Source organism: Bubalus kerabau, chromosome 1, assembly GCF_029407905.1.
Source record: "Bubalus kerabau isolate K-KA32 ecotype Philippines breed swamp buffalo chromosome 1, PCC_UOA_SB_1v2, whole genome shotgun sequence".
In the NCBI taxonomy this organism is placed as follows: domain Eukaryota; kingdom Metazoa; phylum Chordata; class Mammalia; order Artiodactyla; family Bovidae; genus Bubalus; species Bubalus kerabau.
This window is the reverse complement of record NC_073624.1, coordinates 198,843,407-198,861,710: the sequence shown is the minus strand read 5'-3', so window position 1 is coordinate 198,861,710 and position 18,304 is coordinate 198,843,407. Positions and strand designations below refer to the sequence as shown.

Sequence of the window (18,304 nt, the reverse complement as noted above, 5' to 3'; positions counted from 1 at the left end):
CTTTGAATTCTTAAACTGTTTCTGATTTTGGCATTAAAAAGCAGATTATTTACTTGTCTGACCTTGAATTACACCCATCCATCCATTAAAAATTTATCACATGTCTACAGTATTATGTATGAAGCATGATTAGACACTGATGATACATTGGAAAAATATAAAAATTGTCTCTGCCATTATGGAACGCATAAGTCATTTAACCACATGGGGCTTCAAATTTGTCAGCTTTAAAATGGAATTATTTCTGCTTCCTGAATTATTGTGAAGATTAAATTTAGATAGCAGTATAAAAGAACCAACATTATCCTTGCCTGTTTCAGGAAAGCAGTGATTGTTCTACTCCTTTAAAGGATATCAAGATATTTGTTCTTAATTAAGATTATAGCATGTTGTATGTATATTTAAATTTAATATAAATTAGTTTTCTAGCTGTATATTATGACATATATATTTGTACTTTGTCACTCTCTGTGTATATGACTATAGTACTAAAGTATTTTGGCATTTATTATTCAGAATTGATTTCATATAATTTATTTCAAAATAACTATATATATATATATACACACACATATGTGTGTGTATGCATGTATATGTGTGTGTGGGTATATGTGTGTATATACACAAAAGAATCTAGTGGAACATTTTAGCCAGGGCATATGAGAAAACTGTATTACTCCTATAAACTGAAGCTAACATGCTGTATACTGAAAAAAACAGCAAAATACCCCCATTCTTTTACAGTCTATGAATAAACAGGAATAGGGTCAGATGACTTACTAGTCTATCCATCCATCCATCCATTATCATCTTTCTATTTATCTATCTATATCTAATCTACCTGTGCGTTTTTATTGTATATTTGTGTAGATTTTATTTCAATGTTTTATCTATACATGTTACTCTTTTAGTACTTACTATATATGTAACATGTCCACTTCCATAATTATTTTAGTCATTTTTTTTCTTAGTAGACTACTAAATAAAGGGAGGTATTATTCCCTTTTAAAAAGGTTCCAGGTGATCTCTCTGTACAGAAAGTGTCATTTTTTTCTATGATAAATGTGAATAAACATGTTTATTTAATCTGGATAAACATGCTGATGTTAAAAGCTGGTTTGAATTCTTAAACTGCCTTCTTTAAAACCATGTTAATAGACATTGATTTCTGGCACTAAATTTTTTGTGATTAGTATTGAGTAAGAAAGAATATAGAGTATATATGTTATAGGTAAGTGATTGTCAAAAAAGATGCTATTAGGATCTTGGGCTGGACAGTGTTTTGTTTTTGTCTGCTTGTTTGTTAGAAGACTGTCCCATGCATTGTGTGGTATTTAGAACTTCAGACCTCTTGGACACTGAACAGGAGTTGCATCTCCACATGCAGCCCCAGGTTCTTTCCCTCCAGCCCCTACTCCCATTTCCAAAAGCCCCAAGGAGAGACACTATTACCCTCTGTTGAAAGTACTTTTATAGAGGATTACTAAAGAAAGAAGGAAATGGCAACATACTCCAGTACTTTTGCCTGGAGAATTCCATGGACAGAGGAGCCTGACAGACTATAGTCCATGGGGTCGCAAAGAGTTGGACACGACTGAGTGGCTAACAGACACACACACACACTAAAGAAAGAAAGCCGAACATAAAAAATTTGCCTTGAGATTAAAAGGAAAATAGTTAATCTTTTTAAAAAATCTAAAATTAAATTTAAGTAAATGTGTTTACTATCATTTTTATCTGTATTTTTAATTGTAAAATGATGAATTGATATTTTTGGTTTTATTTTATCCTTGTATTGGTGGTAAGGCTTGTATCGAGCATGTTGGATATATTCCTAGCTTAGACAATTAACCAAAACCCCCAGAAATGTTTTTAACAAGTACAGAATGAGACAGAACAAAGCTAGCTAAAATGTGGGGTTATGTTGTATGCATTTTGTATTTTCCTATGTATTATGAGGCTTTAACATCTGAAGAAAAACCTTTCTGGTCAACCATATAGACCTCTGACTGCGGATGTATTGTAGAACGTGTGGAATACAAACCAGCTAATATAGCATTGCTTTAATAATAAAAAGAAACCAAAAAACCTCAAATCCGTTTACTCTATGGAAAGACTGCTCCTCTACAGGATAGCCAGTTCTTCAAAATAAAAAAAAATTGAGAGCATGCCTTTGATCTGCAAACTAACCAATTTAGAGCCATACCTCCCTCCTCTCTCTGGCCCACGCATTCCAGGAGGCAATCTTCCTGAAGGCATCCCGTGGCAAAGTACAAGACAGAGAAACTGCCCCAAAGGTTAACAGAGTTATTCAAACTAGTCACTCCTAAGCTGTTTACCCTCCCCTATCTTGCTTTTCCTGCAGAAATACCAAAGATCTTGGCCAAAGCTCTTCCCTTGCTCCTGTCTTCTACCACTTGACCAAAACATGATGTTTCTTCTGTGTCTCCTCTTGTAGCTATGCCTGACTGACCATCACGTGAAAGAACAGAACAAGGGTGTTATATATTGTTTTATGAATTAACATATCTGAAGTAAGATATTATAAATTTTGATATAATTAAGTAGACATGGAAGTTTTTATAACTTTTTATTTTTGTTTAAGAATTGTTTTGTTGAAAATTCTTCAGGTCTTAACCATATGTATCAAGTAAATATACAGATTTGGGTGGATTCATCTTTTTTATGTTTATTGATTTTTCTGTATTTATTAGCTGAAGCTTAAAATTTTTCTGAAAAATGTAACAAGGAGTAGGCTATGATGCTATAAGAAAGAGACCCTAGCATACAACAGAGTTAGGCAAAGTTCTTTGTTTCTCTTTCACATAACACAGGCCGGAAGAACAGCACCAAGGGCTGTCAGGATATCTCTGCACCCTCAGTATGTGGCTTCAGTCTCAGTGTGTGAGTCGCTTACTCCCGTTGTTGCTTTCTCCCAGACACCCAGCCAGCAAGAAGAAAAGGGCCGGAAGATAACGTTCATTCTCGCAAGTGGGCAGTGACATACCTTGTGTTGACTCATATTTAGAACTTAAAATCACACGTCTGCACCAAGTTGAAAGAGAGGCTAGAAATGTAGTCTAGCTGGGCAACTATTTTAGGCTGTTCTTTTACTAAGGAAGGTGAACAGGGATATTTCAGTCGATGAGTTGTCCCTGATATAACCATATATGGAGTTTCTGTAGAACATAGTTTTATAATAATGACTATTCAAATATCCCAATATTGGTAAACCCATCTTTTCAAGTTCAGTATGGCTCAAAGTACTATTGGAAACATCTTTTGAAATTGGATTAAAACTTCAGTGAACTGGAACCAGTTTACTTGGAGCCTTTTCTTAATTGGATTTCCTCCATACACACACTTCTCTCTCTTGCTTGTATTGTACCCACAAACATATACTTTGTGCATTGAACATACATTGTTAGTTTGTTCATATATATACCAAATGTGGATTGAAAAGCCGATTATTTAAGGGCATGCCTATACAAAGTGGATCATTGAAAAAGCAAAAGAGTTCCAAAAAAATGTCTACTTCTGCTTTATTGACTACGCCAAAGCCTTTGACTGTGTGGATCACAACAAACTGGAAAATTTTGAAAGAGATGGGAATACTAGACCACTGGACTTACCTCCTAAGAAATCTGTGTGCAGGTCAAGAAGCAACAGTTAGAATTGGACATGGAACAAGAGACTGGTTCCAAATCAGGAAAGGAGTACTGATTTATCAAGGCTGTATATTGTCACCCTGCTTGTTCATCTGTGCAGAGTACATCATGAGAAATGCTGGACTGGATGAAGCACAAGCTGGAATCAAGATTGCTGGGAGAAATATCAGTAACCTCAGATATGTGGATGACACCACCCTTATGGCAGAAAGCAAAGAAGAACTAAAGAGCTTCTTGGTGAAAGTGAAAGAGGAGAGTGAAAAAGTTGGCTTAAAACTCAACATGCAGAAAACTAAGATCATGGCATCTGGTCCCATCACTTCATGGCAAATAGATGGGGAAACAATGGAAACAGTGACAGACTGCATTTTTTGGGGCTCCAGAATCACTGTAGATGGTGATTGCAGCCATGAAATTAAAAGATGCTTGCTCCTTGGAAGAAAAGTTATGACCAACCTAGACAGGATATTCAAAAGCAGAGACATTACTTTGCCAACAGAGGTCCATCTAGTCAAACCTATGGTTTTTTCAGAAATGCATGGATGTGAGAGTTGGACTATAAAGAAAGCTGAGTGCTGAAGAATTGATGCTTTTGAACTGTGGTGTTGGAGAAGACTCTTGAGAGTCCCTTGGACTGCAGGGAGATCCAACCAGTCCATCCTAAAGGAAATCAGTCCATAATGCATTGGAAGGACTGATGCTGAAGCTGAAACTCCAATACTTTGGCCATCGGATGCGAAGAACTGACTCATTTGAAAAGACTCTGATGCTGGGAAAGATTGAAGGCGGAAGGGGGAGGGGACAACAGAGGATGAGATGGTTGGATGGCATCACTGACTCAATGGACATGAATTTGAGTAAACTCCAGGAGTTGGTGAGGGACAGGGAAGCCTGGTGTACTGCAGTCCATGGGGTAGCAAAGGGTTGGACCCGACTGAGTGAACTGAACTGAACTATGCAAAGTGACAAAAATGCATTAGTAATATTCAATCATGGCTCATTTTTATAACCTTCAAAGTTTAGTGAAATCACTAATATTCAAAAAAAGAAAATGCTTTTAGGATTTAGTTCTTTCTTCTGTGACTTAAAAGTAAACATTTGACCATGTAAATGCAAACAACAATATTTTTAGAAGTATTTTATTTTCATTGTATGGAATCTGTGTTTAAACTAACTTTTTGTCCTATAAATATTTTTTCCCTATGTGGTTATGAATAAATATCATATACAATACAAAATAGTTCTGAGAAGATGATAATGTCTTGATGAAATATAAATTCCATTTTTAAGTTAAAAATTTTTCTTTTGTTAGACATTCAGGATTTAAATATTCCTCAAGATTTAAATTTTTCATTGTATCATTAAAGTATTTACTAAGCCAATTTTATACATCATGTATTCTTAAAATATGTATGGTCACATCTAAATGCTGTACTAATTGGCTAAAAAATGGTATGTTTTCTAAAATGATTTTTAGTTTATGGGCTCAGTGAGTACTTTGACTACAGCTTGGCCTACACCACTTAGGTACTCCTATTAATCTCTGTCTTTGTGATCAGTGTAATAGGTTTATGAGACTTATGCTACTTAGCATTAGAATGAACATTTTTCCCCCCACTCATTTTTATAAAACAACAACAAAACTCAGAACAGCTTTGTAATATTTATATGAACAAACACTACTGTACAGTTGGCAGTCGTTGTAACTATTTTTGCCATGACATTCTTTGTCACACGTAGTCTTGCTGTTTGGTCATGCAGCTCATTGACCGTAAGGCAGTTTGGCCCTATAGGGTAAGATAACTGGTTGACAATTTGGTTTCAGTGCTCTAGAAGATTAAAAAAAAAACAAACCTGGTTGACAGTTTTGATCTTGAATGGTTGACAGTTTGGTTTCATTTCTCCACGGATGCAGTGCTTTCATTTTTTTTTCATTTTATATTGGATTATAGTTTATTTACAATGTTGTGTTAGTTTCAGGTGTACAGCAAAGTGATTTAGTTATTTTTACAGTCCCATCACTTCATGGTAAATAGAAGGAAAAAAGTAGAAGCAGTGACAGGTTTTCTTTTCTTGAGCTCCAAAATCGCTGTGGACAGTGCTGCAGCCATTAAATTAAAAGATGCTTGCTCCTTGGAAGGAAAGCTGTGAGAAACCTAGACCGTGTATTTAAAAGCAGAGATATCACTTTGCCAACAAAAGTCCATATGATCAAAGCATGGAAATGAGAGTTGGACCATAAAGAAGGCTGAGTGCTGAAGAATTGATGCTTTTGAACTGTGGTGCTGGAGAAGACTCTTGAGAGTCCCTTGGACAGCAAGGAGATCATACTAGTCAATCCTAAAGGAAATCAACCCTGAATATTCCTTGGAAGGACTGATGTTGAAACCAAAACTCCAATACTTTGGCCACCTGATGTGAAGAGCTGACTCATTGGAAAAGACCCTGATGCTGGTAAAGATTGAGGGCAAGAGGAGAAAAGGGCGGCTGAGGATGAGATGGTTAGATAGCGTCACTGACTCAATGGACATGAATTTCAGCAAACTCTGGGAGATAGTGAAGGACATGGAAACCTGATGTGCAGCAGTCCATGGGGTTGTAAAAGTTGGACACGACTTAGTGACTGAAAAACAACAACTTTGGCTAATTTAGATACAATTGCTTGTTCTCTAATGACATCTTTACCAGGTTTATCATGCAATTAGAAATTGGAGGTTAAAGAAGAATCAAGCTCTTCATGTCTCTCACAAAAGACATGGTTACATGATTCCTGATGAGTGTAAGTTTCTTGAAAATGGTCAAAATTTTTGCTGTTTGATAGTGGAGAACATGATGGAGACAGAGTTTTTGTATTTGGTACAGCATCTAGCTTAGTGAATTTGGTGAAATACAAGGAGTGGTCATGTGTTGGAACATTTAAATGCAGTGCAGTGATTTATTACCAGTTGTATAGGTCGCACCTGGAGGAGGACATGGCAACCCACTCCAGTGCTCTTGCCTGGAAAATCCCATAGATGGAGGAGCCTGGGAGGCTACAGTCCATGGGGTTGCAAAGAGTCGGAGACAACTGAACGACCTCACTTTATGTAGGTTACATGTATTGATAATCAATAGGAGTGCCCCTCGATTATTCATTTTATTTCCAGGGAAATCTGGAGAGACTTAGTGCAAAATTTTTCTTATATCATAGAGAATTTAGGTCCAGTATGAGATCCTGAATCCTTAATGTTTGACTTTGCCAAAGGAAGTATCACCTTTTCTCAGATATACCATTATTATCATGAATCTTCACAAATTTTAAATGTTTTTTATATTTTCATTTTTCACAATAAAGTCTTTAAAATATTTTTTTATTAGTTTTTCATATGTCTTTGTGTCCTATTTAATGTTTATTTAAAATTTTATTTTCCTTGTTTTTTATGGCAAAATTGCCTTATGGGCCGTTAGCTGGACTGTGAAATTGCTTGTGGCAAAGAGTCTTATGGTGAAAATACTGCTCACTGTGGCAACATATCCAAGACTGAAATTTTGTCTAGAAGTTTTCCTGCCATTCATTGAATAAAATGAAGTTAGGAGTATTATGTTGGAAAAATTTGCATGTGTGAAAGTTTATGATTACGTATTTTATTCAGTACTCAGTGTAACCAGGTCCATTTACTATCATAGTTAAACACAACAACTGTCGTTGTTCTGTCTTTCTTCAGAAATTCAGAAATCAAATATTGTTATATTTTTTTATCTTTTTAGCTATACTTGTAAAGAAGCACATGAATTTGTGTATCACATTATCGTTACATACTTAATTAATTCTCCATAGTGTTTTACTTGAACTGCAGATACTGACCCTGTGGAATTTTCTAGATTATTTTCAACTTGCTGGTGCAAATGATTAGTGTAATTTACTTGGATTCTTTACATATTAATTATGTTAAATCTTTATTCTGATTTGTCTTCTATCTGTTCTTTGTGTAGGTTTAAACTTAAAAAAGTTTAAAGTGTTTTAAGCTATCAAATCTGTATAAAATCTTCTGATCTCTTAATCTTTTTCCATTTTTTTTTTTTTAATGCTCAAAAGGCTTCTGTATACTGGCCTGATAAATATTTTTTCTTGTTTTTGGCTTATATCTAACTCTTAAAATAACTGGAATTTAATTTGGTTTTAAGGTAAGTTGCTAATAACACTTCTTCCCCTCAAAGTAAATAACTAGTTTGTCAAAGCCAGTTATTGAATAGTATTTCTAAAATTTTGTTTTATTTTAAATGTATTCTGGATTTTTCTGTATATTTACTAGATTATGTAAGAGCCCTATTAAGATCACATCTGATAGTAACAAGGATTTAAAATGAGGTGGTGATTGAAAAAGGAATTGTGTAGTCTTGTTTCAATATACTGTTCTGGTTTTGAAACTTAGTGTGTTTGCCTGTTGATTACTTCCTAAGTGGTACACAGTGTTCTAACAAAATAAGAGTTTTTCTATTTTTTTTTTAATAGGCTAAAGTATTTCTTAGTTAGTCTTACTTTTTTCTCTGAGTCCAGATGAAATACTAAATGTTACTGAGTTGATCATAAATTTAAATATATCCCTGTTATTGAGGTTTCTGCTAAATAGTTGGAAGCAAAAATCTATAATTTATTTAAATGTATTCTGTGCTTCTCCTATCCCCCCAGAGCAGTTTTACATAATATATCTTTAAAAATTCACTTTTGGTAGAATCTGACATTTTTCTTTCTTTTTCAAGGGAAAAATTTGTATACAAATGAATATGTGGCCATTAAATTGGTAAGTTCATGTTTCTTATTTTTCTTCAATCATTTTCTTGTTATTTCTTTAATGATTAAGTTGCATTTTCACTAGTTTTTTCCATATCATTTGTAACTTGAGTGTTTATTTGGAAAGTATGAGGCATAACTGATCTTTTGTTATTAAGCTTCTAGCATCATCGTGCCCTCAAGTGTATGGTAATGTATAAGATATCTCTGTCTTTCTGTGTTATAATAACTTAATTCTTTTACTGTGGCAGCATTATAGAATTGAATTCTTAAAATTTGGTACTACTTCAAATTTGAGGAAGCTGATGTACTGGCCTTTTTAATATGCTAGAAGTTAGAATGCAAGGTTTTTCTTCCTGATTCAAGCATTTGGACAAAAGTGTCTTTAGTGTTTAGGATTACATTACTTGGAAATGTATTTCCAGGTAGCTTCCAAAATCTTTTCTGTTTGTGTTTTATGTTTGGTAAAACTGGGTCTTGCTTGACCGTCAGGGATTCAGAAATTCTTGATATGGGTGGAGGTTAGCCAGGAAAGCAAACTCCCAAGGGACTGATTTGAAGTCCTAAAGAAGCTTGGTATGACATCTGTAAGGCAGCTTTTTTTTTTTTGGTATAGTTGGGATCTGGGAATTTTTATGACATATAACTTTGTTCTGGTGCAGCTTTACTATTTGGTTTGCCAGCCAGGTTTCCCTGAGGTTGAGCATGGCTTGTTTGGTTTCCCCAGCATGCCTGCCAGTCTTGATCTTGTTTCTGCCAATATAACCTCTGTTATTAGGGTAATGTGACTACAGAAGAGCCTATTCAAGCAAGAGGCAAGTTGGAGAAATTGAAAAACAAAACTTTGGGGATAAGATAGAAAACTGTGCTTTAAGTTAAAAAGCACAGTTGAAGTATCTTTGTGAGTGTAAACCAAGTTTCACTGAAACAAATGGCTGTCTATTTTTACTGGAAAATAAAAATGCACAGTAGGGGTTGTGGTGCTACTGAGATGGGCTCACTGACATGTGAGTTGGGACTGGCATTTACCTGGCATGAGTTCACCTAGGTTTAAGTTCTGGTCCTTGATTTTTATGACAGAAAATCTGGTTAGGTTGTCTCATTAAAATTGTCACTGTTAATCAGAACTAGATTCACAGTATCCATCAATTCACTTAGTCAAGTTCTCAGGTGTAAGTATTTCAAAAGAGTTAATTTCTAACTTACAGTGAAGGTATTTTACTATTATGGGTCCAGAATGCCCATAACAGTATAAATCATGTTTTCTTTCTGTAGGCTTATCTACATAGAATATTAAGTTAAAATTACAAAAAGAAATTTGCAAGGTTCCCTCATGAGTGTGTAGTCAGGACAATGGGAGTTAGTTTGTGTGAATCACAATAGGGAGGCCAGGATGCAAGGAACGGGCACCGCTGACTTTTCTTTTCCCATGATCTAGGCCAGTGGTCTGAGATACAGACATTGAATGGTGTTGGGAGTGGACGTGGCACACTAGGATGGCAGTTCCTATATTCTTTGTTATTGATGGCTTGTAATGAGTAGTTCCACTCACGGGAGCATGTGAATAATACTTAACTGATAGGTTAGGGCAAATAAATCTTTATGTCAAAATATGACCCACGCTAGGCTCACCTTTACTTGTCAATTTCAGTCATTAACTGGTGACCCTTAGCTCCAGTTATTTTCAGATTTGAAACTTGTGTACCCTGTTGACATCTTTGCTATCTTACTAAACATGTCCTATGTCATCTGTTAGCCTTGCTGTGTATACACATACAAGTCACTTGTTTTAGTTTACTTTCATGCTGTATCACTGTTCCCGTATTTTTTTAAAATGTCAAGTTTTTTTTTTTATTCTGGAACCTAAATTTAGTTATTAATTTACTTTTGGCTAAACTGAGTCTTTGTTGCTATGCGAAGGCATTCTCTAGTTGCTGTGAGCAGGGGCTGCTCTTTGTTGTGGTGCGTGGGCTTCTTGTTGTGGTAGCTTCTCTTGTTGCAGAGCATGAGCTCTAGACGAGCAGGCTTAAGTAGCTGTGGGGTGTGGGCTCAGGAGTTGTGGTTCCCAGGCTCCAGCGCACAGCCTTTTTGTTGTGGTGCGTGGGCTTCGTTGCTCCACAGTATGTGGGATCTTCCCAGACAAGGGATCGAACCCACGTCCCCTGCATTGGCAGGTGGATTCTTTACCACTGAGCCAATGGGGAAGTCCCCTAATTTTTTTTTTTCTTCTTTTGTTTTTTGACATTATTTTTCTGCCTTGATTTGTCCCTTATTAAAGCACAGTGATCAGAACTACATATAATAATGTTGTTATTCAATATTCTTTGGGAGAACTGGGAGTATTTTTATATCTATATGTGGCATTTTGAGGTTGAAGTATGGTATAGAGTTATACTTGCCTCAGATTCATCCAAAGGTGTATTGGCAAGATAGAAAATTTTTCATATAAACTGTTAAGCCATGGTTGGTACTTAGTTTCCTAAATATTTGCATATGTGTGTATGTATGTATTTATATGTGTGTTATATGTATATACATATATATAAAATGTCCTTATGTATTTTTTCTATCTTATATGTTTGTCTGTCTGTATCTATTGTCTCTGTTTATAGAAAACCTCATAATTTTGTTCAGTACCTGCCTTAAAAGTAACCACTTGAAAAATGTTGTATCTGTATACCTTCAGTACTATCTTATTTTTGTACCTTGGTACAAAGTCATTATTTGATGACAGTGGTGTTCATTCAGAGAGCAAACTTGAGTGACTAATTTCAGTTTTGTTACATATCCCATATAAAGGTTTACACACTTATTTAATGTTACCCTAGTTCCTATTGATAGTTTGCTTCAGGTTAATTTGTTAACTTGATCTCAGCCACCGCTCTCATATCTTGTTTGTTCAGTTCAGTTCAGTCGCTCAATCATGACTCTTTGTGACTCCATGGACGGTAGCACGCCAGGCTTCCCTGTCCATCACCAACTCCCGAAGCTTGCTCAAACTCGTGTCCACTGAGTTGGTGATGCCATCCAACCATTCATCCTCTATCACCCCCTTCTCCTCCTGCCTCCTGCCATACAACAAATGACAGGTTATTATGTATCTTGTTTATAGTTACATAATAACCTGTCATTCATGAATAATGAAAAATTCATCCTATGGTGAGGTGACTTTTCTTGTATGGTGGCACAATAAAATTTTAGTGCTAGTAAAGTATTGGAATCAAGCTGAAGTGACTCTGCTAAATTAGAGAGTAGATAGATCTGGGTTTCTGTTTTTACCTAGGAATTATGTATTTTACTTGTGATTGTCTACTTGGGGTATCTTTTTATTATATCTTATGGTTATATACTTAAATATAGTTAACTAAGGAATTCCACTGTATGGAAGGGGCTGTTATAAGTCATATATATCTGTATAGAAATAAAATGAGAAAATATTTTATGTGTCTTTTGTAAACAAGGGAACTGAAAAGTACAAAAAGATTAAGTCTAGCAAGTAGTGAATTTATGATTCACACCCAGCACAATTTAATTTCAGTGCCTCTGCCTTTACCCTGCCATCCTGCCTCTCAAGAACCAAGTTGATTGTTTTATCTTATAGTAATCTTTATGATTATAACTGTTCCACTGGGATTTTACAGCTTCCTTATTTGAAGTCTTTGTCGTTGGTTCTTTCATTATGATATGTCCAAGTATAAATTTCTTTTTAGTTACTCTGTTTGGGATTCACATTCTCTTGACTCTCTGGTTTGTTATCTTTCATCAGTTCTCGCATTTATTTCTTCACTTGTTGCCTCTGCTCACTTTTCTATCTCTTTTCCTTATCAAATGCATATTAGTCCTCATTGTATTGTCCAGCTCTTTAATCTTTTTTCTGTGTTTTCTGTTTTTCTTCCTGCATAATGCATTTTGTATAATTTATGTAGATGCATTCTACAAAATTTTCTCATTCTTTAGATATTTTTCTGTCCCCCAGTTTCCAAATTCTTTTTGCTGTTGTGTTAGTGTGTTGACAGATTGGTTTTAAATTTTGGTTATTTTTGTTTTTTTGTACTTCTTGAAGTTTTGTTGGTTTTGTTTAAATTTTGTTAGCTTGTTATATACTTTCCTGTTGGATCTTGTTCAGTTTTCCTGTGTTATTACTCTGTTATAGTTTTGTTTCCTACACATTTATATCTTAAATCTACTTTGCTTCTGTTTATGTTCTGTGAGTGTGTGTGTGTTTGTCTATGTAGGTATAAATCTCAAAAACATGTTGAATGAAAAGTCAGACACATACATATAAAACATATATCGTACAATCTCATTTGCATGAAATCCAACAAAAGACAAAACAAATCAAAAGATGATAGAAGTCTGAGAGAAGGGTGATAGAAAAGCGCTAAAGGCTTTTTGAGCTAGTGGTTGCAGTTTACAAAACTCAGTTCAGTTCAGTTCAGTTGCTCAGTCATGTCCGACTCTTTGCGACCCCATGAATCGCGGCACGCCAGGCCTCCCTGTCCATCACCAACTCCCGGAGTTCACTCAGACTCACATCCATCGAGTCAGTGATGCCATCCAGCCATCTCATCCTCTGTCGTCCCCTTCTCCTCCTGCCCCCAATCCCTCCCAGCATCAGAGTCTTTTCCAATGAGTCAACTCTGCACATGAGGTGGCCAAAGTACTGGGGTTTCAGCTTAGCATCATTCCTTCAAAGAAATCCCAGGGCTGATCTCCTTCAGAATGGACTGGTTGGATCTCCTTGCAGTCCAAGGGACTCTGAAGAGTCTTCTCCAACACCACAGTTCAAAAGCATCAATTCTTCGGTGCTCAGCCTTCTTCACAGTCCAACTCTTACATCCATACATGATCACAGGAAAAACCATAGCCTTGACTAGACGGACCTTTGTTGGCAAAGTAATGTCTCTGCTTTTGAATATGCTATGTAGGTTGGTCATAACTTTCCTTCCAAGGAGTAAGCGTCTTAATTTCATGGCTGCAGTCACCATCTGCAGTGATTTTGGAGCCCAGAAAAATAAAGTCTGACACTGTTTCCACTGTTTCCCCATCTATTTCCCATGAAGTGATGGAACTGGATGCCATGATCTTCGTTTTCTGAATGTTGAGCTTGAAGCCAACTTTTTCAGTCTCCACTTTCACTTTCATCAAGAGGCTTTTTAGTTCCTCTTATGAGCCTAATATTTAGAAATTGTGTGTTTTACTGTAAGCTGTACTCTACCTAAAATTTTAAAAAATGTATTGTTGCTACTGTCAAAATTCTCCCATCTCCATTGTTGTTCTTTTTTACTTTTCTGTAATGTCACTTTAACCCAGAACCTTTCCATCAGAAATATATAGTGTACAGGGCACAGTAATTCCTGGGAACAGGAGAAGTAGAATCAGGGCCATCATTGCCTTAGTCAAGAATGTTAGCAGTATGCTTTTCTTCAGGGTCAAAGAGTCAAACATAGATTTCCTAATGCTTGTCTAATAGCCACTTAACCTTGTATATGTTTATGGCATTAATTTATTTTACATTGTAGTTAAAGTTGATTATTATCTGGATTTAACCTTAGGGAGACAAGGATACCTAATAGAGTGTTACACTATATAAGAGCTGACATTAAGATTTGTAACATTCGTAATAACTGGGGCCTAGTGACACTTTAATAACTTATATTTTTTATTGTTGCTTTTTTTTTTAAAATAGGAGCCCATGAAATCCAGAGCACCACAGCTACATTTGGAATACAGATTCTACAAGCAGTTAGGATCTGGAGGTAAAGTCTTATATTAATTTTGAAATTTGTAATAAAATGAATTGTCATGATAGTAACTAGTTTCAAGGAATACTATGTTAAATTTAGTTAAAAGTAATACTTCTTAAGGCTATGCTTAGTAGGTTATTTTCTTACTAGAGTCTTCCTTTTTATTTTAAATATGCCATTTTTGGAGCTTTTTGTGTTGGTACCAATAGAAATGGAGAATATTGTGAAAAAATTTAATTGGGGAATATAAATTTCATACAGTTTCCAGACTCTTAGCCTTTTTGGTGATAGAAGGAGATCAGCACTGGGATTTCTTTGGAAGGAATGATGCTAAAGCTGAAACTCCAGTACTTTGGCCACCTCATGCGAAGAGTTGACTCACTGGAAAAGACTCTGATGCTGGGAGGGATTGGGGGCGGGAGGAGAAGGGGACGACAGAGGATGAGATGGCTGGATGGCATCACTGACTCGATGGACATGAGTTTGAGTGAACTCCGGGAGTTGGTGATGGGCAGGGAGGCCTAGCGTGCTGCGATTCATGGGGTCGCAGAGTCGGACATGACTAAGCGACTGAACTGAAGTGAACTGAACTGATAGTTACTGAAATGACTTAGGACATAGTAGTAGGCTGAAAAATGGCCCCTTAAAAGATATCCATATCACAGGCCCTAGAATCTATAAATGTGACCTTATAGCAAAGACTTTGCAGGTATGAATAAGTTAAGGATCTTGAGATTGAAGATTATTTTGGGTTATCTCACTTCTGTTCAGTTGTGTCCGACTCTTTGCGACCCCCTGGACCCCAGCACATGGGTTATCTGGGTGGCCCCAAATGCACAGTAAAGGAGAGTCAGAGGAACGATTTACGTAACGGAAGAGAAGGCCAAGTGGCTACGGAGGCCGAGATTGGAGTGATATGGCCAATAAGCCGAGGAATCCTGAAATCCTGGTGTAGGATTGTCCGGTAGAACCTCTTTGATTCAGCCTGTTGAAACTGATTTCAAATTTTTTGGCCTCCAGAGCTGTGAGAAAGTAAATTTCTGTTGTTTTAAGCCACAAATGTGTAGTAATTACAGTGGCTGTAAGAAATTAATACCAGTATAGTTTCACATAAACTCTTAAGTGAGAATGGATATTTTGTTCCATTGGAAAAAAACTAATGAGAAAATTTCCTATTTTACGTTGTATTTACTTTATGTTAACGTTTCTCTCAGCTCCACTTTTCATTTCTGTTCTACTAACTGTAATGATATTTATATGTACAGTGTCTTACCAAGTAAGGGTATTTTGTTTTCCCAGGTTCAATAGAACGGAATTTTTTCATGTGTTTTTTTGTAAGCTCATGTTTACCTTCTGCTTGGTAGAGCTGTACATTTCTTAATACATTATCAATTTTGCATTCTTTTCTTTTTCCTTAGAGCATGCTTTCCAAATGAGTCATCATTGTGGGGACACTAAGTTGACATTTTGTAATAATGATTTTATCATTATAATTTTTCTATAGTGCGTGTTTGAGTCTGATACAGACAGTCCTCCAGGACTTATCGAAATTATCACTGACAATTGAGATTTAAATGATAAGGGGATACAATTAATTATATGTGAAACTATACATATTAGTTAGGACTAGTAAGTGACCCCACTCCAGTACTCTTGCCTGGAGAATCCCATGGATGGAGGAGCCTGGTGGGCTGCAGTCCATGGGGTCGCTAGGAGTCTACACGACTGAGCGACTTCACTTTCACTTTTCACTTTCATGCATTGGAGAAGGAAATTGCAACCCACTCCAGTGTTCTTGCCTGGAGAATCGCAGGGACGGGGGAGCCTGGTGGGCTGCCGTCTATGGGGTCACACAGAGTCGGACACGACTGAAGTGACTTAGCAGCAGCAGTGAGTGACAGAAAGCCCTAAGAAGCTAAGTGGGGGAGAAAAGGAGTTTATTGACCACGTACTGTAAATTCAGGGAAAAGACTTGTTTATAAGACATTGCAATACTGTCACCAGAGACATTCTTTAATTTGTCTGTATGCTGTTTGTGCGTGTCTCTCTGTGTGTAAGCAAATGTGTAAGCTTTGTTCTCTGGCCCTTCTTATGAAATGACAGAGAAGCTTACTAACAGCCTAGCTTAGCATTTATAAAAGTATCTCTTAACTAAAAACTTCAGCAAAAGTTCTAGAACTGAATTGTAAGGGTTTTCTGAAGTGGGGAGGGAGGGATAGTTAGGGATTTTAGGAAGGTCATGTGCATGCTGCTGTATTTAAAATGGATAACCAACAAAGACCTACTATATAGCACATGGAACTCTGCTCGGTGTTATGTGCCAACCTGGATGGATGGGGGTTTGGGAGAGAATGGATGCGTATATGCATATGACTGAGTCCCTTCACTGTTTACCTGAAATTACCACAGCGTTGTTAATTGGGTAAAAGTTTAAACTTTGGGGAGAAAAGTTATAGCACCAAAAAAATAAAAGTTCTAGGACTGAATCATACTTATTTTGTATCTAGTGATTTAATCACGGTGAATTTGATCGCCCAGACTTGCATCTTGTGCTCATCTCAGATACTACCTGAAATCCAGGGGCCGGGAATAGGGAGAGGTGGTTGTCTCATGGGAAACTGAGGTGTTACCAGAAGAAGGAAGATTGGATGCTGGGGACCATGTGTTGAGAACTGCTGAGCTAGGAGTATAAGCATTTGTGCTAAAAGTTAAGAATGCCTGAAAGCAAAAAATTTCCTTGGAAAAGAACATAACCTATGTGCTAATTCTATAGTTAGTTTTTCTAATCAGATTTCAGTTTTTCTTGATCAGATCTGTAAAGTTTAAACTTCCTGATAAGAATGTTAATATTGATGTGCTCGCGTTCTAAGTTGCTTGTCATGTCTGACTCTGTGCAACCCTGTGGACTGTAGCCCTCCAGGCTCCTCTGTCCATGGGGATTCTCCAGGCAAAAATACTGGAGTGGGTTGCCATGTCCTCCACCAGGGGATCTTCCCGACCCAGGGATCGAACCCATGTCTCTTATGTCTCCTGCATTGGCAGATGGGTTCTTTACCACTACTTCTGTTCTAATCCTTCCTACATGAACAATAGTGGACCTGAAAATGGAAAGAAACATCATGACAATGTTTCTTTTAATAACATGCTTAACCATTGCCCACCTATAAGGAACTGAAGTACCAAGCAGTATCAAGAGTGTAGGATCTCCATATGTTATTTTGTGACTTAATTGATGGTGTTTTATCACGTAAGTGAAATGCTGAAATATAAAATGAAGTGGTAAATGTATTTTGGGAGAGAGATGATGCAATTGTACTTTCACGTCGTGTGTGAATTTTGTATTCTTACCCATTCTTGAGCGTTTCTTGGGAAAAAATATACTTGTCTCCAGTGTTGGGGATGCTAATAAGCATCACTGAAAATTAGTGATGTTAGAAGTTATCAGAGTAACTTTTGTCAGCCCACTATCAATGGCTTTTTGTAGTAGTATCAAAAATGCATTTAGAACAATTGAAATTGGGTAGACTCTTAAGTTGATAGTTGAAAGTTCACTGGATACAAAAATACAAAAGCTTGCTTTTGCCCATTGAGTTGGATCATGTTCATGCTTTTTAGTAGCCAAAAAACTTTGATCAAGAGACACAGCTAGTAAGTTAAAGCCTCATTACTCTCTGTTCTCAACCATCTCCCCAGAGCCTCTCTTTTCTTGCCCTCCTGTGCCTCGCCACTCCTTCTGGTCTTGCATGTCATATTCATATTGCTGTGGTCGTGTTGTTTTGTTTGGTGCTTGTTTCGGGTACTCCCTATCCCTTGTTTATTAGCTGCAGCTTTTCCTAATTCATAGCAGTTTGATTTGTTTGCTCATTGTTAGAAAACTGCCCAGCCATGACCTGGGAAATGGAATTTTAGTTTGGTTTTTACAGTGCTTGCATTGTACTCTTGATTTTAAAAAGATATGTAACTCTGATCCTGTACTTCAATGACAGAATTTGTGTTGAAATACATTATCCATTATATTAGTAGTTATGTAAGAAGTTTTTGCATTCATTGGCTCATGAAGCAATATGTATTTCAAAGAGTTATTTAGAGTTAGATCATTTTTTTTTTTTTCACCAGAG

General features: G+C 36.5%; 1 protein-coding gene across 13 annotated transcripts in view; it reads left to right on the top strand.

Annotated features, from left to right (window-relative positions):
• CSNK1G3 (casein kinase 1 gamma 3) overlaps nucleotides 1-18,304 on the top strand; it is a 410,789-nt gene that overhangs the window by 326,964 nt on the left and 65,521 nt on the right. For all 13 annotated transcript variants that reach the window (XM_055549423.1, XM_055549468.1, XM_055549458.1 and 10 more), the window contains 2 exons: nucleotides 8,409-8,449; nucleotides 14,129-14,198. In XM_055549423.1, coding sequence (XP_055405398.1) covers nucleotides 8,409-8,449; nucleotides 14,129-14,198 — 111 coding nt within the window. The remainder of the gene's footprint in view (nucleotides 1-8,408; nucleotides 8,450-14,128; nucleotides 14,199-18,304) is intronic.